At 41.0% G+C, this 24,062-nt stretch overlaps 1 protein-coding gene across 1 annotated transcript; it reads right to left on the bottom strand.

The window, feature by feature from the left end:
• Nucleotides 1-1,003: 1,003 nt before the first annotated feature.
• MRPL39 (mitochondrial ribosomal protein L39) lies at nucleotides 1,004-21,243 on the bottom strand. Its single transcript, XM_027041781.2, has 11 exons — nucleotides 21,159-21,243; nucleotides 20,857-21,075; nucleotides 19,884-20,090; nucleotides 18,010-18,149; nucleotides 15,512-15,611; nucleotides 14,245-14,312; nucleotides 11,512-11,624; nucleotides 8,673-8,738; nucleotides 7,611-7,764; nucleotides 3,340-3,387; nucleotides 1,004-1,107 (listed from the first exon to the last, which is right to left on the bottom strand). The coding sequence occupies exons 1-11, from the start codon at nucleotides 21,241-21,243 to the stop codon at nucleotides 1,057-1,059; spliced, it is 1,251 nt and encodes a 416-aa protein (XP_026897582.2). The 3' UTR covers nucleotides 1,004-1,056.
• Nucleotides 21,244-24,062: the final 2,819 nt, after the last annotated feature.

The raw sequence follows: 24,062 nt of genomic DNA, 5'->3' as shown, positions 1-24,062 counted from the left end.
CTCTAGGAAGTAGATCCCACCCAGGGAAGAAACCAAATCTTCAGAAGAAACCTGTGTACTAAGCCCAGAAAGCAAAGTGTTCAACCTGGAACAGAAAGAAATCTTTTGGCCAAACAGTTTTAAAAGGGCTGATAATCAAGATTTGCCCCAGACACGGGAAGCAGGCACTCCCAGACTGTGGTTGGGACTGCCATTTGGCAAAACCTTGTGGAGGCTAAGCTCTGGTAGCATCTGTCAATAATTCTACTACCAGAGTCTATTCCTCTGACGTCACTTATACGTGAGGCGGTGTAGAGCATGCGGGTGAAGTTACGTGGGTCCACATTCCAGCTTTGCTACTGGCCAGTTCTACAGTCTGCTGGTTTCCTCCCTTACAAAATGGAAACGCCTTGTCAACACATTTTGAGGATTAAATAAGAGATTCCATGTGAAAGGCTTAGCACCATGGCCAGAACATAGGAAATACTGTTAACTTGGTCAATACTCAACTAATCTAACCGCAAAGCACTTAAACATTTTGTACAAAAATGTTTACCGTGCCATTGTTTAAAATAGCAAAAATGGGGGCGCCCAGGTAGCCCAGTCAGTTCAGTGTCTGACCGCGGCTCAGGTTGTGATCTTGTGGTTCATGAGTTCGAGCCCCACATCGGGCTCACTGCAGTCAGAGCGGCCCTCTATCCCCCTCTCTCTCTGCACCTCTCCCACTCACTCTCTCTCTCTCAAAAATAAAAAAATAAAATAAGACAGCAAAAACGGAAACTAGTATGATCCTTTGTTTTCAAAAGATTCCACTTGTATTTGTACATGTAGAAAAAAGAACTGAGTGGAGAAAACATGTCAAGGTGTTATATCTGGGGAGCTGGAGGGCGCAGGGTTGTTTCTGCGTAAAATTTTTATTGTGAACAGCATAAGTTGTCTTATCCTTTAAACAAAGGAAAAAGTATAAATTAGTATACATCTTAGGGAGAAAAAGACAGTTTATCTTTATAAGCCCACACAAACATTTTGTAGAAAACTTTTATTTTAATTTACTATATATATTTAATTTTTAGGAAATTACTGGGTCGATGCACTTTCCTCTGTAGGTTTAGTTTGATCTTCAGTTACCTGTAAAAACATGAATAGCTTTACTTTTCTAATAAAAACAACTTTTAGTTCCACCCTCCCCCCACCATTTTAGATCATTCCACAGTCCTTCTCCTATAATGACCCCCGGTCTTTCTCCTTCGTTAGTAATTATTAAAGAAAGGTAAGTAGAAAAAGAAGAAACCTTATAAGGCCAGGGTCACAACAGAAATTATCAAGTAAAGTACAACAATTCCACTCAAAATATAATGAGGCATCCACCTAGGCTTCCCAAGTTTGTCGTTTTATTTTTCAATTACAAAATGAAATCCTTAGTGTGAGAAAAAGCCCAGTAATGCTGTAACAGAGTATTTTTAATCAACAGAGTTTCTTGAGAGACATAATTCTATTTTAAACATAGAATATTACAGGTTTAGTAGAAATAGGGACCTGTGTGTCCCTATTTCTAGTCTGTGTCACTCAAACACATCCATCAAACAGCTAAACTATACTCATCACCCCAAAACCTGCCCCACGTTGTGCATTACTTATCTCGCTGAGGGGCTCTGCCCAGCTACCCGAGCCTGCCGCTGCAGAATCCAGGTTCTCTTCTGTGCACATTTCAATCAAAAAGAATTCAACGAACTCTACCCGGGGCTCTCACCGCAACACCTGAACTTGAGGCTCTCATCTCTTCCATCCCTCTAACAGACTGTGGGCTTACGTCACAGCTTTCTCCCGTGCTGCCCCAGAGTGAGCTCTGGAACAGGAATAGCCGACCAACAGGTCACTTCCTTTCTCAAATTCCCAGTTGCCTCCAATCACCTTCAGGAGGGGCATGCAAATTCCCTACCATGGAAGACAAGCCCCTCAGATGCTATTTCCAAGAAGCTCACTTTGTTGGACTCATCGCCCACACTCCATACGACTGTACACCCAGGTTTATGTTCTAGTCACCATGCTCTCCATTTCTCCGTGCTTTTAGGCAAGCAGTTTCCTCTGAGATAACTACCAAGTCAGCCCCCCAACCCAGCCCCAAGCAACCCCACATACCAAAGGGTGAGCTCAAAACCTGGCATGACACATACATAACAAGCACTGACTGGGTTCACAGACTGAATGTAAAAGTACTAGCAGAAACAATTAGAAAACTATACGAGGAGGCATATAATCCAGCAGAAACTGTAGGAATAGATATTTGTTCAGTGATTGCTCTGAGAAGGTTTCATGGAAACAGTAAGACTTGGACGAAGTACTGAAGAATGAGTCGGATGTTTCATTTATATACAGGAGGAGAAAGGGAAACAGAGTCCAGACAGAAAAACTGCCATGAATAAACAAACCAGAAAACAAGTCTGAGTTAAGAATACTAGTGTTGTATATTTGAAGGTTGCTGAAAGTAGATTTTAAAAGTTCTCATCACACACACACACACACACAGGATATGTCACTCTGTGAGGTGATGGATATGCTAGCTAACCTTGTTGTGTAATCGGTCTGCAATCCATACACACATCAAATCATTGCAGGGTACGTCTTACACTTAAACAATGTTAGGTGTCATACATCTCAGTAAAGCTGGGAAGAAATAAAGTGATATAAGAATGTAAACTAAAAAAAAAAAAAAGTTTGAGTGTATTTGCAAGCTTGACTAGAGTGGAAAATTACAATAACCAGGATGATTTCAAGGAGGCCAGACTACACAGAATAGCTCTCAGATAATGTAACTAAAGACTAAGTACTTAGTCTATGAAAGAGTAAACAGGGATAGAACTGGTCAAGAAACATAATCATTCCTACTTGTGAAATGTAAATATTAATGACACAGAATGAGCTACAAACCCAAGTACCCAGGAAATTTGCACATCTGTCAACCAACAGTCAAGGCAGCTTCAAAATACATGTGACAAATCTCACTCTTTAAACGTTCATTAAGCTTACAAAAAATACCATCTCTTGAAGACCCAATTAACACCACTGGACCCCCGTAAGAACTATCGCTATTATACAGCAGTCCCCTTATTCTTCTTCAGGTTCCACAACATCATTTCCACAATATTCACAAATAAAAACAAGAGAATTGCCAAATTACAGCTCTTCTCTTGCCAAGATACTACTGGGGTCAACAGCTACAACACCGCTTTAGCTACAGAGACAACCAATTAACTTTTTTCTTCTGTGTTCTTTTATTTATTTACTGTTGTGTTGTTGTTGCTTAATTTCAAAACAACTTTCTTCATGGAACAGTACGCATTAGCTGTCAAAAATACTTACCATTTTCCGAGATCTCTCCAATAGCTTATTCCATATAGTAAAATGTGCCTTGAAAAGAAAAGAGTCACGATGAATTAAATCAAGCAATGAAGTTAAAAGTAGCTGAGTCTTATATAGGTTTTAAGCAAGCAAACACATAAAAAAGAAGGCAGTACTAATGAGGTTAAGTGGTTACAGAAGTGGATTAGAGTAGGGGAAAAGGTATTTAATGGGACAGCCACTTTGTTTGGCATTTAAGCAAAAAAGACTAAGTCTTTTTTAAGACTTTTTAAAGAACATGCCATTCTTCCTCTTTTGTCCTTAATCATCACCATCATAGACAGTGTTTCTTCTAACAGGAAGCAAAACTGTGCCCCATCTTCCCATAGGTTGTAGTTCTTTCCTTAAATAGCCATTTGCAACCAGCTAGAGGTCATTCTCCACACCACCAGCAGTCACAAGGAGAGGTTCATCAGAAACCGACTGATATCTTCACACTGAAATGGGAGCCCCAGAGGTTTTACCTAATTACCCTAAGAACAAGTAAAAACTAACGCAGACAATAATAAAATTGTAAAACCAATTTACTTAATCCTTAACAATCTTATATAGCAAGGGATCATCAGAATGCAGATGCAAACTGTGCCAAATGCATAAGGACCACATCAATTTTACTAAGTCACATGAATGACCTGGCAGAATCCATGATAAAAGGTAAAGTTACTATATGTACACATAAGCCCTTCTGGAGAAAAGAGCAGCATCGCATGTTTAAAGGGAAGCCAGCCGAAGGGGCTGCTGGTGCAGACCCCGGAGTGTGTGGCTGGAAGACAGCAGATGACAGAGAAAGTGCTATGAGAGATCAGAGAGGCAGGCAGGGGCCAGGTAATGCAGGCCTTTGTGAGACAGGCTACAGGGTTGGGATCTGTTTACAAGAAGCCACTGGAGTGTTTGGGGCAAAGGGATCACGTGATCTGATTTGAGTATGAAAAGGGCCATTCTGGCTACTAAGCAGGGAATGTGCTTTGGAGGGGGAGCATCCTCGGTGATGGAAAGAGTGGTGAGCACAGATGAGACGCTACGTGATGGAAGGTATTCAGGGCATGTTTCAGAGTTGAGCTGAAAGGTCTTGCTGCTGGATGGGACAGAGCATGGCTGGGAGGGAGAGAGAAAAGCCAAGGATCACTTCACAGCTAAGCAGATGATGATGCCATTTGCTGAAATGCAGAAAGCTAGGACAGGAAGCAGGTATGTGGCGAAAAACAGAACATATGCTAAAAATTACAAAATGTTGATGAAAGAGATGAGGACTTAAACAAAAGATATACTGTGTTCATAGACTAGAAGACTCAATTTAGTAATGATGTCAATTCTCCCTAAATTATACGGGTTTAACTCAATTCCTATCAAAATCTCAGCAAGATTTGTCAAATCAGAAAGATTATCCTAAAATTAAATGAAAAGGCAAAGAACCGAAAATAGTTAAAACAATTTTTGTAAATAATAACAACATGGGATGAATTATTCCACCTGATTTGAAGAACTATTTACAGCTACAGTAATCAAGACTGTGACACTGGCAGGACAGAGACACACATCAATGGAACAGAACAGGGAACCCAGAAATAGACCCATTAAATATGCCCAACTGATTTTTAATAAGGGTGAAAGCAATTTACTGGAGGAAGGACAGCCTTTCCAACAAAATGGTGCTGGAGAACCTTGACATGTACAGGCAGGAAAAGTGCACCTCCACCTCCTTCTCACGCCGTGTACAAAACTTAACACAAAGTGGACCACAAACCTATATAAAACTATAAAACTTTTAGGGAGAAAAAGAGGAAGACAAATCTTTGGGATCCAGATCCAGACCAAGAATTCCTGGAATTAACACCAAAAGCATGATCCATAAACAAAAACTAATAAACTGGACTTCATCAAGATTAAAAACTTCTGGGGAGCCTGGGGGGCTCAGTCGGTTAAGCGTCCAACTTTGCCTCAGGTCATGATCTCACAGTTCATGGGCTCAAGCCCCACACTGGGCTCTGTGTTGACAGCTCAGAGCCTGCTTTGGATTCTGTGTCTCCTTCTCTCTCTTCCACTCTCCTGCTCATGCTCTCTCTCTCAAAAATAAACATTAAAAAAATTTTTTTTTTAATTTAAAACTTATGATCTGCAAAACTTCTGATCTTTTGTTAAGAAGATAAAAAGACAAACCACAGAGAGAAAATATTTGCGAACTATGTATCTAACAAAGGACCGATATCTAGAACATACTAGGAAAAAACTCTCAAAATTCAACAATAAAAAGCAAACAATCCAGTTAGAACATAAGCAAAAAACATAAATTTCCCACCAAAAAAGATATACAGATGGCATATAAACACATGAAAAGATGTCAACACAATTAGCCAATAGGAAAACACAAATTAAAACCACAATGAGAAATCATACAAACTTACCATAATGGCTCAGATAAAAAATAGTGACAATGTCAAATACCAGGAATGGCAAAATGGCAGTCACTGTGGAACTCAGTGTGATAGTTTCCTAAAAACTAAATATGTGCCTTCTAACCGAGCAACTTTACTCCTGGGCATTTATCCCAGAAAGATGAAAACATATATTCACAAAAACTGGTACACCAATGTTCACAGCAGCCTTATTCGTAATAGCCAAAGAACTAGAAACAACCCAAATGTCCTTTAATGGGTGAATGGTTCAACCAACCACAGTAGATCCACACCACAGAATACTACTCAGCAATTAGAAAGAAAGAAAGAAAGAAAGAAAGAAAGAAAGAAAGAAAGAAAGAAAGAAAGAGAAAGCAAGCTACCGATACATACAACTTGGATGAATCCTCAGAGAATTACTACTGAGTGAAAAAAACCCAATCCCAAAAGACTGCACAATGCATGATCCTATTCATATGAGACTCTTGAAATGAAAATGCATAGGAACAGAGAACAGATGAGTATTTGCCAGGGGCAAGGAGGTGGGGGTGGGGCAGAGGAGAGTGGGCGTGGCTATCGATAGCCAATAGGAGAGAGCCGTGTGAAGACACTGTACTACATCTTCACTGTGTCACAGTCCATACTTTGGTTGCGAAAGTTTGCAAGGTGTCAGCATTGGGGAAACTAGGTAAAGGGATCAAGGATCTCTCTATTACTTCTTGTAACTGCATGTGGACCTACAAAGATTTTGAACTATCTCAGAATCCAAAGTTGATTAATAGAACTACCCTACAAGCCAGCAATTGCACTACCAGGTATTTATCCAAAAGATTAAAAAATGCTGATTAGAAGGGGCACATGCACCCCAATGTTTAAAGCAGCACTATCGACAATAGCCAAAGTATGGAAAGAGCCCAAATGTCCATCCACTGATGAATGGATAAAGATGTGGTGTGAATATATATGTGTGTACACACACACACACACACACACACACACACACACACACGCACGCACACACCATGGAATACTACTCGGCGAAGAAAAAGAATGAAATCTTGTCATTTGCAACAACGTGGATGGAACTAGAGTGTATTATGCTAAGTGAAGTAAGTCAGTCAGAGAAAGACAAATATCATATCATTTCACTCATATGTGGAATTTTAAGAAACAAAACAGATTAACATAGGGAAAGGGAAGCAAAAATAAGATACAAACAGAGAGGGAGACAATCCCTAAGAGGCTCTTAAATACAGAGAACAAACTGAGGGGTGCTGGATGGGTGTTGGGTGGGGGGATGGGCTAAACAGGCAAGGGGCATTAAGGAGGATGGCCAGTGTCGGGATGAGCACTGGGTGTTATATGTAAGTGAAGAATCACTAAATTCTACCCCTGAAAGCATTATTATACTATGTGTTAACTGACTTGGATTTAAAGTAAAAAAAAAAAAAAAAAATTAGTGACGGGTGGGAGCAATATGGAAAATAAAAGACTCTGAGTCATGAATAGATCATGCCAAACCTAAGACCAAAAGGCATTCTAGAGGGTCTTACCAACATGCACTCCAATAATCTCAATGCACCCTCCCCTATATTAATTTGAAAAATTAAAATAACTACCTCAGTTTGATTCAACTTTTTCAACTAATATCTCTTTCGTGAATTATCCGTTTACATTCTGAGCAAAATTGTTCTTAGCATAAACATGAACTTACAAAACATTAGTGTCACAAAATTTAATGAAAATTAAAATGTACATCCTTCAAATTAGTATAAAATCAAGAACCAGAATGACATCCGCTCCCAAATTGGACGACCTGAAACTTTCAGCTTTACTTACTCTTAAGTGTACCGGTAAAGACAGACCCTGGAATCTTCGTACAAGACTCAACTGCGTGGCTTGAAGATTGTGAACTGCTGATACTTCATACTGGAAACAAATACTTGTTCTTGGAATAAGAGGACCCTCACTCACATCAATGAAGTCACCAAATCTGATTGATTTTAAAAATAAACAAATAAAACCTCAAAATCAAATCGTTTAGAGTAGTTTGGGGGAAAAAAGAATCTATTCATTCTCTTTGAGGCAATGTCCACAATCAAGAACATTCTATATGGCTCAATTCAATCTCTAATTGCCCCTGACGTAATAATCTCAAGTGAAGCGGCTAAAACTATGAAAATTAAAGTCAAGTGAACCTTGTTCCTTACTAGCATTGATATAACTTTAGAGATTTTTAAGATCATTGAACACATCATGCTCTCAAGTGAATCCAATGTCTAAAACCAATCATCTACGACCTCATAACAACTCACTGTAATAGAGTTTAGAACTCACTATACAGGACAGATTGTCCAAAGAGCAGCTTTCTAAAAGAAAAAAATTAACTGAGTCATGAAAACATGAAGCTGAGAACACAGATACAGGCCATGAAGTCATTTCTGCAAATCCATTATGCACAGTCTTACCTCCCTCATCCCAGTATCAGCACATTCCTATTTCACTTACACGTAACATAAGTAGTTACCAGTCAGTATCCATGTTTGCACATACACGTGAATTATGCTCAATTCACAACAATGAATATTTTGCCCAATTTCAAAGTTAAGTTTTAAAAATCACATTTTTAAACAATGGTTTTCAACTCTTGAAATGCGGAAATAGAAATAAGAAACAATAAAACGAGGAACAGAAACCACAATGGCTCCTGAAGAGAATTTAAACCTTCCAATTACCGCCGTACCAAAACAATGCACAAAGCAACAGAAAATAAGGTAACAAGAATAACAAATTATGGCACAGATTCATCTTTTTCAGTCATAACTGTACGTTCAGTCAGGTCAATTCCACTGCCTAAGTCTTCCCATAAATTAGCAGGACAGCAACTTTATTTTTACTTACCTGTGCAGCTTGACTATCCTCTCAGGGTTCTGAGATGCCTTCTCTTCTATGAAATCCGTTTTGTACCTAAAGAGGAACAAAGAAAAAGCGACTTACTCCTAAATGCACAAAAAGGGATTTAAGGACATCTCCCCTCTCTTCCTCGTTGGCCAGGGTTTTTCAGACGGGTTTACACTTGGAGTCTCCTCTTCACACCTCACCTCCTTCAGTCTGGCCACAAGCTCACGGCTCCGCCAAAACCATAGGTACCTCCCTGGCCTCACCCTAACGGACACCTTTCTGTCCTTATTTCCACTGTTCACCTCCATCTGTCAAAGTGCTCATTTCCACTGGTTTCTGTGGCACTCCCTACTGCTTGTTATTTCAACTCTCTGGCCACTCTTCCTCCTCTCTCCCCTTCAGGGGACCTGTCCTAAAGCCTCCTTTCAAGCAAGCATCCTCCCTGGGCTGGCTCCTTGATGCGCACAGCTCTAATTACCACTTCTGTGTCCTTATCTTCCATATCTCAGCGTCTAATCCACATCCTTCTTCTGAGCCCCAAACTATGTATCTAAGACCCTTCTGGACACGCACTAGGCTGTTCCACAAGCATCTTACACTCCTGAATTCTCAAACAGAGTGAAAACTTGCTCCTTCTTTTCCCACCACACTTACCCTCATTGCTGAATTTCCTCACTTAGCAAATGGCACCACCAACCACCCACGTGTCTGAGAGAAAAACTGCAGGGATCTCCTCGATTCCTGCTTCACCTACCACACCGCCTCCATCCAACACATTGCCAAATCACGTCAATGCTACTGCCTAAATGTCTCTCAAACCTACCCAGTTCTGTCACTACAGCTAATAGCACAGACGGAACTGCACAGCCCAGGTACAAACCATAACTTGACCACTCACTACTAAGAGCCTTCTCTCTTCATGCCAGAGTGCTAAAAAGTATTACGTTTGTATATGGCAAACTCAGGAAGCATTAGTTCACGTGCAAACGTCTACCTACTGCCCACACCCCTTCTGCCAAAGCCCCCATGCATTACTAAGGATGCCAGTTACCTTTACTATCTGTCTCTCTTGACCCAACTTGAAGACATGCACCTGTCCCCAGAGAGCTGAAGCCACTTAAAACTCCCCCTGCAGCAGAAAAGCCCAAACACAGATCTACCTTCAACCATCCAAAACTCTGTCCCTTCAAACTTGCCCCAAGCCATCCCTACGTCCTTCCACACATTCAACTAACTTACCAAAGTCCTATAAGCCTCTCCTGGACTTCGAAAGTCCAGTGGAGGGGATGGGAAATCACATGGAATGAACAGCTAGAGTAAATAAACTATGGAAGCTATGGAGCACTTAAATGTAATTAGTCCTAACTGAAATGTGCCTCAAGAGTAAAACACACCAGATTCTGAGGACTTAGTATGAAAAAGAGAATACAAAATATCATTAATTTCTAAGTATTGATCACATGTTGAAATAACATTTACATACACTTTAAATAAAATGTATTATTAAAATTTACTTCACCTTTTGACTTTTTTACTGTAGCTACCAGAAAACTTACTTCTCTAGATGTCTCACATTATATCTCTATTGGACAGCATGACCCTAGAATTGGGGCACTGGAAGTGTCTTGTTATGTTCTAACAATCCAAGGAATTTTCTTATAGAATCAACGGTGGTTTGGTTCTACAGAACTACCTGCACTCTAGTTCTGTTAAAATAGTACATTCCTATTGCTTTCTAATTCACTGGTTCCAGGCTATGCAAAATATTATAAACTACCATTACGAGAACGTATGTCTCAATTCACAAATACCTAAAGATTTTCCAATCCAGAACCTTGAACAATTTGCAAGAACATATTCTGTCTTCAGAATCTAGCATCTATGTTATTTTCTTTGCAATGTAGATTTCCCTAACTAGTTCTAGCTTCAATTAGATTAATACTAAAACATAGTTTATGTTGTTACAATTAGTAAAAGGTAAACTGGAAGTTTTCCGAGTGAGAAAGGGAATTAAGAACCCAGGGAGGATTTAAAATGCTGGCAAAGGGGGCGCCTGGGTGGCGCAGTCGGTCAAGCGTCCGACTTCAGCCAGGTCACGATCTCGCGGTCCGAGAGTTCGAGCCCCACGTCGCGCTCTGGGCTGATGGCTCAGAGCCTGGAGCCTGGTTCCGATTCTGTGTCTCCCTCTCTCTCTGCCCCTCCCCTGTTCATGCTCTGTCTCTCTGTCCCAAAAATTTAAAAAATAAATAAATAAATAAATAAATAAATAAATAAATAAATAAATAAATAAATAAAATGCTGGCAAAGAAAATCCCCCTAATGGATAATTTGGTGCAGAAGACGAAGACCCACCCGGCTGTGTAAACGTTTCACTTCTCCCCTTAGCTCCCTCCAGACCACGGGCATTCTCTCTCTCACCCTTGGCATTTAAAGAGTAGAGGATGAGAAGGAAAGGCTGCCGAACGTGCAAAATGATACAGCTTCATGTATGCTATCACCTCACGATGGAAGGAAAAGAGGGAAACACACCACCAAGCTGATATGAGGACGGACCAGCCAGAGAACCAGAGAAGTGAGACCAAGTGAGAAAATTACCAAAGGTGAGCGAAGTTTTTTTTCTCAGGGAAATAAATAATGGGATGAGTAAGTAAATAAGTAAAGAGGCTGGGAAGTGGGATGAATGAAAGTAAATAGGTTGGTACAGAAAAAGAGATCTTAGAGCTAAAAATAGAACAGTGTCCTACCCACATCAGATATAAAGATTCTTAAGAGCTGAATTTCCTTCATTACATGTAACTTTGGGGGGTTTAGCCTTGCTTTCAAGGAAGCCAACACTTACTTGTTGTGCTGAAATATTTCCAATGCCACTTTTGCTTCCACTTCCAGAGTTTCAAATGGAAGATCTTTATAAATTAAAGCACGGGCATCTTTTGTGAAGGAACGCAGGTTCTCCTTCGAAAGGAAAGTATTAACCTTTTGTAACAATTTACTTAAAAGCATTTCTCCATAAGGAAGGTAAGATAAAATCATATGCTAAATATTATAAATCCAACTAAAAGAAAAAGCAAAAGCAAACTTATTCGGAAAGAAAGTTACTAATTTGCAACAATTATTTAGACCATTTTTAGACCGTAAAATGTAAGGTCAACAATTTATCTCAACTCTATGAACTATAAACTTGTAATTTACTTGTAATTAAGATATCAGTCTATATTAATAATTATTAAAGATAATCCTACAAAGAAATTTTAAGTTTTTATTCGAATTACATAATTAAACAAATGTTCATTAAAACAACGATGCAGGTAGAAACGCTAAGAAATAAAAGATATAAAAATCTGTTTACATTGTAAGCAAAACTAAGCTTTTATAAATGCACAGGGAAAACACTGTTTATGTGATTCAGAAAGTTTCACCAGGAAACGTAATGTCATCATTGGCCCTGCCCCAAATATGGCATATATCTAATATTAAAAACCTGTTTAATGAAGAGGTTTTACGCAATTAAAATCATTAATACACATTAACAATATCTGAGATTTTTATTAAAACCATAATTGAGTTTTCATACTATAGATCCTTCATTACTGATACAGAAAAACCAGGCACTATTACACAACTTTTGTAATAAAATTATTTCCATAAACTATGAGACTTTTTTTGCACGAATGACTCTTCTCCATTCTTAAAGGGATAATTGACTGTATAACAAATCCACATTCACAGTTTATACAGCTGTTCCTTGCATAACTCTCTACCACTTCTTCTAAGTAGTCCACCCAATAGCATGATGCCTGCAATTAGCCAGTGCCTTTTAAGTTTTATATTTAAAACTTGTTTTTGTAAGTTTATTTACCTATCTTGAAAGACACAGTGGCGGAAGGGCAAAGAGGTAGGGAGAGAGAATCCCAAGCAGGCTCTGCACTGTCAGCACAGAGCCCTAGGTGGGTCTCGAACTTAAAGAACCGTGAGATAATGACCTGAGCTGAAATCAAGAGTCAGAGGCTCAACCAAGGGAGCCACCCGGGTGCCCTTTTAAGTTTTATATTTAAAACAGGAAAAAGACGCAGCAAGTTTTACAGCTCAGAAGTGAATCTTGATTGCATTCATTTTTATGACATAAATAATGCAAATATATAAAGTAAGAATCCCTTCTTCAACTTGAGGGCATATCTGAAAAATAAATTATATTGACACAGTTCAGAGATCACGAAGAAAAAGTTTCAATCCCTTCCCTGCCCCCTTCCCCATCTCTCTTTCTACCTCTCTTCCCTCCCTTTCTTTGTTCTTTCCTGTTTCCCTCCTCTCTCCCTCTTGACACTAAACAACATGAGCAGGATTATATAAGAAATAACTTCCAAAGTCAGAATTTAAACCTGAATCTGCTTTGACTCCAAAATTTTGCTTTTAGGAACTATAATATTTCACTAAAATGTACCACTAAGGAAAAAAACACTAGCAATTATAATCATAAGATGCCATCTATCATAAGACACATTTTGAGGGCGCCTGGGAGGCTCAGTCAGTTAAGCATCCAACTTCAGCTCAGGTCATGATCTCGTGGTTCGTGAGTTCAAGCCCTGCGTCAGGCTCTGTGCTGAGAGCTCAGAGCCTGGAGCCTGCTTCAGATTCTGTACCTCCGTCTCTCTGTCCCTCCCCTGCTCGCTCTCAGCTCTCTCTCTGTCTCTCTCACAAATAAACATTAAAAAAAATTTTTTTAAAGACATTTCCAGAGATACTAAAATGTGAAAAAAACGTACACTGTGGAATTGATAAAATGCTATGCTACACTGCCTTTCCTTTTCTGACCTCCAGACTTTCAACCTGTAGAACATACGGTTTTGCTTAATTAAGAATCAGGCATCTGCCTTGTCTCCCCAATCATAACTAAAATCTCTGGGCTGGACATCTGAAAGCCACCGGCACATCCTACCCACAGAGAATCTGATCCAGATCGTCTTTGTCAGCCAGGTCCCTGGTGCTACCCAACTCCCAGATCAAACAGGAGAACGCTCATCGTGCAATCAGACCATTCACCAAGAGTCTAGTCTGTTGCTATTTGAGTTAGCTTAGCTTTGTCAAAGTCTGATTCTTAATTCACTAACCGTCTACCCCCTCCACCCCTCCTCTCAACGTAACCCTGGTATACAGCGAGACCTCACAGTCTGCAACAGGTTAAAACGGTTAGGGCAATGAGTTTTACATTGTGCTCTGAGGACCCAGGAAGTTAGTAAGGCTCCAGGGCCCTCACCACCACATCAACCAAGACAATTAAACTTGTAAATTTGATAGCTTGGGCATCTTGAAAACCACTATCTTAAGAAAAGGAATGAACAGTACAAGGAAGAAAGCACTTCCAGAAAAGGTCAAGCAGGACATAAAGCTGACCACATGAGGAAAACCCCCATTCCTATGCTCTGTCTTGAATACACTGAAAATGCAACACAGGTAGGCAGGTAAGGTCTTTCAAATATCCTCAACATGCAGTATCACTCAACAACACTGACACAAGAATCGTTCTAACCAAAGAAGGTACATACTCTAAAATTCATATTCTAAACACTATACTTACTTTTGTTGGCATCCACTCATCAAGTCTCTTATCCAGAACTACATCATAGCAGAAGGCTCCAGAGATTACTGTAAATCCAACCAAAATGAGAGGCAAAGTCAAATCTACTAGTTACTAATTTGCAACAACTGAATATTTAGACCATAAAAGGGAAGGCCAGCAATCTCTGCCAACTCTACAAATTATAAAAGTTACCATTATCCCAGCTCTTGCCAGAGTTCTCTCTACCAGCTTTCCCTCACTCACTCTCTTTTTGTTGAACCAAAATCCCTAGTACTTCTTAAACATTCACATTTTCGTCCAGAATATTATCACTATAGAGACTTCATAGTTACTAGACATAAAACTTCAAAAGAATCAGATATTTAATATGTAGACAAATGACTACGTGGGCATGAAATGTTGAATTTTTTAATGTCTTCTAAGCTTTGTTTTTGTTGTTTTGTTCTTAGAATCACTTATTGAGCTTTTTTAAGTTTTTTGGCGTATATACTTCTATCTTTTTTTGAAAATTTACAAATGCGATCCTATTGCACATACTGATGCAGAATCTTGGCAAAATTGCAAAGGCTGTGAACTCTTCCATCTTCTCAAAAGTGTTCCCCCCCCGCCCCGCCCCAGAGTCATGTCATTTCTGCTGAAACGGTACCTCCTAAACATAGCTTTTTCCAGAATTCTATTTATATTCCTATTTCCTCCTCCTCCACACATTCGATTTAGAAGTAAGTGCCTAAAGTGGTAGGAAACAAACACTGAAACAGGGTAATTACACAGAATTCATATTCAAGAGAAACATTATCCTCAAATTGTATTATGTTAATTATTGACCCCCAGTAATTAAATAAGATGGATTTTGTTACTGGTTATAAATGGAATGTATGTACGACAGTAATTTCTATCACATAAAATTAGAAATGAGCCAAAAAAAAAAAAAAAAAAAAAAAGAAGCTCGGGGCGCCTGGGTGGCTCAGTCAGTTAAGTGTCCGACTTCGGCTCAGGACATGATCTCACGGTTCGTGAGTTCGAGCCCCTCATCGGGCTCTGTGTTGACAGCTCAGAGCCTGGAGCCTGCTTTGGATTCTATGTCTCCCTCTCTCTCTCTGCTCCTCCCCTGCCCATGTTCTGTCTCTCTCTCTCCTTCAATAATAAATAAAAACATTAAAAAAAAATTAAAAAAGAAAAAATAGAAGCTCTATAAAATATCAAAAATAGGTACCAAAATATTCAATGATTACAAAATCCGTGTGTGCACGCATATGTACATTACCAGGAACTTCTGGAGCTCTGACCAAACTGACCACATATTCATCTTTGAATGCCCTCTCTATCACACAGCCCATCATCATGGCACAGGAACGCCAATAAGCCTAGAAAAATAAAACATACACAAACATAATACACACTAAGATTCACTGTTTCTTCAATATTAAAATTTAGGTTAACTTTCAACTACATGGATGGAACTGAAGGGTATTACGCTAAGCAAAATTAACCAGTCAAAGAAAGACAAATATCATAGGACTTCACTCATATGAAGAATTTAAGATACAAAACAGATGTACATAAGGGAAGGGAAGCAAAAATAGTATTAAAACAAAGAGGGAGACAAAACATAAGAGACTCTTAGACACAGAGAACAAACTGAGGGTTGCTGGAGGGGCTGTGGGGGAAGGGGGAATGGGCTAAATGGGTAAGAGGCATTAGGGAGGACACCTGTTGGGATGAGTACTGGGTGTTACCCATTGGGAATGAATCACTGGAATCTACTCCTGAAATCATTATAGTAGCACTACACGCTAACTAACTTGGATGTAAATTGAAAAATAAATAAGTAAATAAAAAGAAATTTTTGGTTAACTTTTGACTTAGGAACTATTTTTCTATCCATCCTTGGCACGTAGCAATAGTTAACATCAGGCCACGACATCACCTCTACCAAGCAAAAAGCAGTGAAGAATGAAGTACCAACTTCTGTTGTTAGCAGTGTTTCTGTACAAGATATCACACACTATGATGTTTATCAAACACAAGATAGTTTTACTATCCGGTAGCAACTTTTCTCTTTAACCCAGGATAAAGAGAACTTGTTAACAAACCTGTACTAAAGTAAAAAATGTATACATATTAATATACACCTGTTTACGCCATATATAATAGGGAACACTGAACTCTTCAGAACTTGTGACTCCTCTCCTATGCCTAACACCACAGAGCACATCACCCAAGTTACTCATATTTACGGCAGAGCAAACTCACTACTAACTGGGCTTTCGTTTTACTCGCACGGTTTGACCCATGGACACGCCTAATGTGGGTATCCATGCAATGACCTTATCAGAGTCGTAAAGAGAAACTCAAGTCCTATCATACCCGCCTATCTTGTGCCCCACACTGGCACTACTACAACTGGGCACGTGACTTTCACAAGCTCTTCACATCTGCGGACAAGAGTGGGCCCACTTGGCTGTGTGCAGCAGAGACCGCTCCAGAACGTATCCTACAGAACCACACAACATACACTAAAAAGGAGGACAAACTCAGGTCTTGAAGGCAAGTAGCAAAACGTACTTCCTCGTCTATCCTACTTAAATGTGTTTAATGTCTGTTGAACTCCAGAATCAGAATGCCTGGACTAAAATCCAGGCTCTAGTATTTCCTAAACTGGTAACCTTGGTCAAGCTACCGAACCTCTCTTTGCCTCAGTTTATTCTTCTGGGAAATGGGAACGACAGCATCTATTTTTATGTGGTTTTTATGAAGATTAAATGAGTTAATACCTGTAAATCACCTAAGACAGTGCCTGATACATAATTAATACTTGATATAAGCTACTATTATCATATCTATCGTTTTCTTGCTTAAGTGTTTTATTTCAACATGTATTTATTAAATACCCATTGTATGTAAGTCAAGGACTGGGTCCAACAGAGGATGTGATCCCTGTCTTCACAGAGCCAAGAATCCAATGCATTCAACAGTTCACATCACAAGGCATGATTAAAATACTGTATCTGAAGAAGTTAGCCAAGTGTGAGGCCCTAAACAGAGGGATTCATCCTGACAAGAAGAACTGGGAAGATTCCACAGAGCAGACAGCATTTTAATAGAACTATAAACGATAAACAGGATTTTAACAGGGAGGAAAGAAAATACCCCAAGTTGAAGAAGGACACCTATAAAAGCCAGGAGGCTCACACAGTAAAAACCACTAGTGACCACGTCCTCAAATGTGGCCACAGCAGAGAGGAAGTGGAAAGATGCAGCGAAGGTGAAGCTTGAAAGCCACGCTGGGGTCAGATCCCACAGGGCCTGAAAAGTCATGAGGAAGAAATGACACAACACTCAGTCATGTCGCTTAACGAAAGTCTTACAGGCCTACTAAGGAAGACTTTAGTATTAAAGAGGGAGGTTGGGACAGAGAGTTAAAAAGCTACTGAAATAATCCAACGATGGTCAACGGCTGAATTCAAGCAGTAGAGAGAATGAAATATAGAGGATAATCAACAAATGTCTGTGGAACAAAGTCATGAAAGTAAAATACAAGTCACACAGTTTTCTCAAACCAAAATACAAAGAAAGGATGCCACTGGTACTTTGTGAGCTTGTGAAAATGCAAAAAAATCAAAACGCTGATTATCACGGGCATTACTACATTTGACCTTGGCCACGTTTGCACATCTCATACTCCAAAGCAAAACAGATGTTAATAAAAAGAAGAAGAAGAACACTAGGAGAAAAAAAAAAAGAACACAGAAGTAGAAATACCTTATTCACTTCTCCAGGATCACGATCTTTGAAAGTAAGAAATTCAATTTCACAGGATTTGGTCAAAGGTTTATACATGTCCCAAGGCTGTCCGTCCACAAGAGCCAGAATGGACTTCCCGCAGTACCACTCACTTAAATCTAGGAATTTAAAATAGATTGAAGGTCTGAATCTAACAAAACTCAAATTGAAAAGTTACGTGTTTAAGTGCTACATTAAGAAATAAAACCAACAGAAAGGCGAGATTCTGCAAGCTGACTTCCTCTGGGAGAAAAAAAAGCATTACATAGTACCTCTGTACCAATAAAAAAAATAATACCCAACACACCCAATGTGTTATTATTAACAAAACTGCCAAAACCATTTACGAAAACCATTGAGGCTAAGTCTAATTTGAAGTTAATCTATTATTAACTAATAAAACAATTTGCCAAGAGTTACACTTGTATATATAAATATACATCCGTAGTAAATCTGGTCAAAACGGGTTGGGTGTCTTGCTCCTACACCACCTCGTCCTTCCCTAACATGGACTGTCCAAGTCAAATACCTTAACAGTTTTTAATTATGGGTATGAATTCACATATAAGCCCATCAGCCCTGGTCTGTTCTTTGACCGGAATGCAACTCTAACTCTAAGCCTGATTAGATGTTCTTCAAGTACACAGCTAGTCACAGAAGTGCTCAAACTACAGGGTTAGAGTCTAAATAAGTCCCACAGAGAGAGGATCATGTCTGTTTTTGTTCACTCATTAGTATATCCAGAACCTAGCCCCAGGCCTGTAATACAGTAAATACTCAAAAGTGTACTGAACGATCGAAAGTATGAATGAGAAGCACTTGTCAGTGCAGATGTCATGCTGAGGGGGGACACAAAGGCTTCATTTCCACCCGTCAAAACCCACAAAACTCCTCAAGGGCCTGTGCTTCGTCCTAACCCTCCTCTGTAATCCTAATGCCTATCACACAGCAAAGTTTCAAATAAATGTTCACAGAACAACCAAACAACGGTCATAAGGACTCATCCAAGTGCCAGAGTGAAAAAAAGACTGAGAATGTAGACTATCTTAAGCTTTTAACTAAAATTGTTAATTACTTGAATGGAATCACTACTCAGTTTTCCAAAAATTTAAACAATGTGGTTTAAATGAGCATCCTGGTGTATATACCTATTTGGAGAGCTTTCTAAATTTAAATATTACCAGTTCTATCAAAGCTGCTTTGAAAGCATTTTGATCAAAAATAATCCATACAGAGGCTCTGTTCCCTTCATTTACACACCAAATCACACACAGGGCACAGTCCTCTCCTTTAAGATATGAATCCCAACACACACTTTTACCCTAACCGCATTCACCCCATGCACACTTCCACTTACACATTTACTACATGTACACGGAAGTATAAAGAAACACATAACACACAATCAGACAAGCGGGAAGCACCTAAGGTTTAAGTTAGGCCATAAAGAGCTAGAAAGGAAAAGAAGGCCTATAAAGCTGGTCCTCGGAGGCCTGGGCGGTCCCTCTATCCCAAATTCCTTTAACGAGCCCCCCATGGGTGCTGTCTAAAAAAGGCAAGCACACTAATATACTAACAAGGCTTTCACCTCCGTCTTCTTCTGCCAGAAACAATTACAGCACCCCAAACCTAGCCAGATTCAAGTGAGTGCCAGGAAACCTGTGCATCACAGTACCAACCTTTCAAGACCCACAGGACCCTCCAGAGCTAAAGTGACAGTGAACAGAGAGGAAGATGCTGGATAAAGAACTTCTATAAGGTCAGGGAGCAATTACCGAGTCTTGTCTCTTCCGAACCAGTCCTTCTGCACAGCTTACGGGAAAGTCAAAACTGTATCCTGATTCACTACTTACGCATAGCACAACTATAAGGAGTTGAAACGTTTTTATTCATCACGAAGATAGTGCCAGGGTCCGTTTTCCCAACGTGTTTAACTTCAATCTTCTCAGTTCGAGGAGTTAATGATAACTGCCTGTTTTTCTCTTTATTAAAGAGGTCATTCTGCATTTCTATCAGTTCTGTCGGTGACAGGTGCGAAGCTGGCGATGTTGCTATCAATCCTGTGTAGCAGTCACGATAAACATAAACAGTGAATGAGTAACACACCGATGATACCCCACCCCGCACCACCGTCCTACAAGAATGAATGCGGGGCAACACGATTTTAAAACGCCGTTCGCCAAAATGCGCTCAGAGATTAACTTAAACCACTTTCTAATATTAATAACTAAAATGCCAAGGGAAGAAACCCGCAGCTAGCCCAGATCCACACCTTTCCTTCAACTTGGCTCTCTCACCATCAGATCCCCATTGCCCATCAATTTCCTCTGTCGTATTCCAATCTGTGCTTTACAATAAGAGGCAAAAAGTAACCAGGAAGTAGTCAAAGTCACACTAGTCACTGGGAAGGTGAGCAAAGTTGCCGCCTTGAAACGTTTTGGGGACAAGAAAGCTCCAGGAGACTGGGGATCCCTCGCCAAAACTATCGATATCTGGAGCGAGAAATGCTGAGCTTATTTTCCAAACCCTCAATCAGAGGATTTGACAAAGCCCGTACGACTATTCCAATGGGAAAATAAGGACACGTTTGCACCACGACGCGGGGTCCTTCTCAGAGGCGCCCCAAGCTCCTCCCACGGCCCCCTACCCAGCCGGCGCCCCGAGATCTGTGCCCCCGGGCCGGGAAGGGGTGGCCGCTACAGCCAGGACGTAAAGACCCTCCTGCGCCCGCAGCCCCGTGAGACCTCCCAGGACCCGCCTCAGGCCCAATCCGAGCCGACAATCCTTTAATCCTCTCTCTCCGTCCCCACGGCCGCTGAAACTCACTCCAGCCAGCCCCGCCAGCAGGGGCGGCCCGCCAGAAGCGCAGCCCCCGGACCCCCAAAGCCATTGCCTCCTCCGCTGCCGAAGAAACCGCCTCGCGCAGGTCCTCCTCTGCCCTCCTCCCCGGAAACTCTGAGCCCGCACCGCGTTCCGTAGAACACTTTTGTTCCGGTGCCGTCGGCCGCGCTGCACGCCTCCACCAGGGGGCGCGTTTGCGTCTCGCTGAGGATTAGTGGCGGCAGGTCAGGAGGTCTGGAGCTGGGGTACGTTCCAGGGGCGCAGAGGGTGACCAAGAGGTGCTGGACCGCAGGGCGATGGGTCCGCCACCCCCGGGGGCTGTGCAGGGAGACGGGCGTCCTCTTTGGGGTCGCAGAGTCCGACCCGCGCCATCACCCTCCTCCCTCCGCGAGTTCGAGCCCGAAAGGCTGGGAGAAACCCTTGCTCCCCGCAAAGAATATTTCTGGGGAGAAAAACTGGGCAAAGACAGCTTCTGTGGATTTGCTTTCGTGGTCTGCCCGGCCGGTCAAGCTAATGGCATCTTAACTCTCGGTTTTGTAAGGGTGATCTGCGCCAGGGTTCTCCATTTATTGAGCCATTGAAGGGAACTCTATAATTCGTATAGCTCTTTACAAGTTAGATTCGTTTGTGTAGTGTACAGAGAATATAAAGAGCATGTAAAAAGGCATCCCGGTGATGCTGGCAGGCCGTTCTGCGGACCCAGAGTCTTAAGGGGGTACTTAAGAGGGTCCCTGGATGCGTGCAGGAGGCGTGCAGGAGGCGAAAACAGAGTTTATTGAAGGTACAGAGAGAGTACGATCACAGACAGTGTCGGGGGGATTCAAAGGAAAAGAGAGAGCCTCGTCTTTGCTTGGGGTCTGGGGTTTTTCACTGAGGACAGTCGGTGGTCGGGTGTAGGTGTCCTCTTAGGCATCCAGGAACCAGTGAGAACAAAGGTCCAGGTCTTACTCCTTCAAGCCAGGGTATCTTGGTGTCCAGATGTCTAGCGCAGGTGGTCTGAATACTGTATGATAGCTTCCTCTGGTCATTCTCACCAGACTAGGATAGAATAGGATAAAAAAAAAAGTTATCTATTCTTAAGAAGTCCCTTACAAGGACGACATCCACTATTTGCATTATAAGGCATGTGTAAAATGGGGGTGCAGGTCCTAGCAAGAATAGCAGAGGGGGAAATAGAAGCAGGAAAAGGAAGAAAAAGAGATCCATGGAGCCCTTCAGTTTCCCTATCTCACTGGGGTGGAATTTTTGTCTCATCCCAAGGGCCCGGAACGATGCATGGCACACAGTACGAGCTCAGTAGGTACGTGTTGAATGATTGACGGTCTTTGCGGGCATTTCCAGAGCAGCGTCTAATACCGTTGTTATACCCCAGGATGTTATTGTTATTGAAGGAAGCATTCCGTAGATGGTAAGTATGATAATGCTTTTTATTTAAAGTTGTCGAATGTTGTGGCTTTACTTAAGGCTTGTTAAGTTCACAAATTCAACCCATGTCCTTTTCCCCCCCCCCCCACCCCCAGCCCCCTCTCCCCGCCCCCCGACGCTGGGTTCTGACTTGCCATGGGAACATATCACCACCAGGGGGCGGTACTTGCTAAGGAACAAATACCAGGCAGGGCTCCGTGCCTTCCCTTGGGAAACTGGGTGAATGTGGTCACGAATCACAAACTCCCAGTTGTAAGACAAATCAGCACTTGGGAGCTAATGTACAGCATGACGACTATAATTAACAGTACTGTATGGTGTATTTGAAAGTTGCTTAAAAAAAGTAAATCTTGAAAGTTCTCATCACAAACACAGTGAAGCGACTCGTGTTAACTTATTGTGCTAATCCTCGTGCTGTATGCATGTATTTTAAGTCTTTGTGCTGTACGCCTTAAACTGAAAGTGTTGTATGTCACTTATAAAACTGGAAGACAACAACAGAGACTCCCTGCCTCCATAGATGTGTCTCCGTGGCCTGAATTTTATATTCCCAACGGCTCAGGGAGTGTAATTATCTTTGGTTTTAAAATAAGAAATGCAGGGGCACCTGGGTGGCTCAGTCGGTTGAGCATCCAACTTCAGCTCAAGTCATGATCTCAAGGTTTGTGGGTTCGAGCCCCCCACTGGGCTCTGTGCTGACAGCCCAGAGCCTGGAGCCTGCTTCCCATTCTGCGTGGCCCTCTCTTTGCCCCTCCCCTGCTCACTCTGTCTCTCTCTCTCTCTCTCTCTCTCTCAAAAATAAACATAAAAAAAAATTAAAATAAGAAATGGGAGGGGTGGAGAGGGGAAGAAATGTAAGTAAGCGGTAGAGCTTTGATAATGCCAGTCAAATTTTACTAGGCCACTTCTCACTTAAGATACAATTTCAAACTATGAAATATAGATACACATGTATGTATGATGTGTGTGTCTTTTGCTTTCTCCTTAAACTTGCATGCAATTACTCTCTTGAAAGATCTTTGTTTTATCAGTCCCTTTAGACTTGAACCCCATCTAGTTGCCTTCAGAACATTTTAGAGCCATATTTGAACAAAACCTCAGAACATAAATTTAAGCAAGTTGAATCCTATATATGTCACATTGGGAGGATAATTGGAAGTCACAAGTATCACAGAAATTAACTTGGAAGGATGTTAGTAACGGTAATGTCCAACAGGTGTTGAACATATGCCAATCAATCAGGTTTATTAATTCTTGCAACCTACTCCTTCAATAGGCACATAATAATCTTTATTTTCCAGAAGAGGAAATGCAGGTTTGGAGAACCTGGGAGAGCTACCCACAGTAGATCAAGAACTCCCCCAAAATATTTCCTTACACTAAATCTCCTTTCTCACCTCCTTCTTTACCAACTTTCTCCCCAAGTCTTAGCCTCACTCTCTTGGTCTCTCTCCCAAACAAAAAGAGTCATCAGGTCTGCGGCAGTAACTATCAAAGGTCGGCCTAGATAGAACATCTTGTTGTGTCAGAAAGCAAGAAAATACTCAAAGACAGGCAGAAACATGCTCAAAGGGCACAGGATCCAGCTTGACAAGGGTTTTCATTGTACAAATTTAGGACCGTTTAAAAGAATACTGATAAAGGAGCCTAACATTATTGTATATGTTAAAAATCCAGTTCATAGCGATACTAAAAAATAAATGGGAGCAGAGAGGAAGTTTTCTTTACAAAATCCAGAGGGTGGAACAACAGAATGGGGAAAAATC

Source organism: Acinonyx jubatus, chromosome C2 (genome assembly GCF_027475565.1).
Source record: "Acinonyx jubatus isolate Ajub_Pintada_27869175 chromosome C2, VMU_Ajub_asm_v1.0, whole genome shotgun sequence".
NCBI classification, from domain to species: domain Eukaryota; kingdom Metazoa; phylum Chordata; class Mammalia; order Carnivora; family Felidae; genus Acinonyx; species Acinonyx jubatus.
Note: the sequence above shows the minus strand (reverse complement) of the source record. Positions and strands in the feature narration are given on the sequence as shown.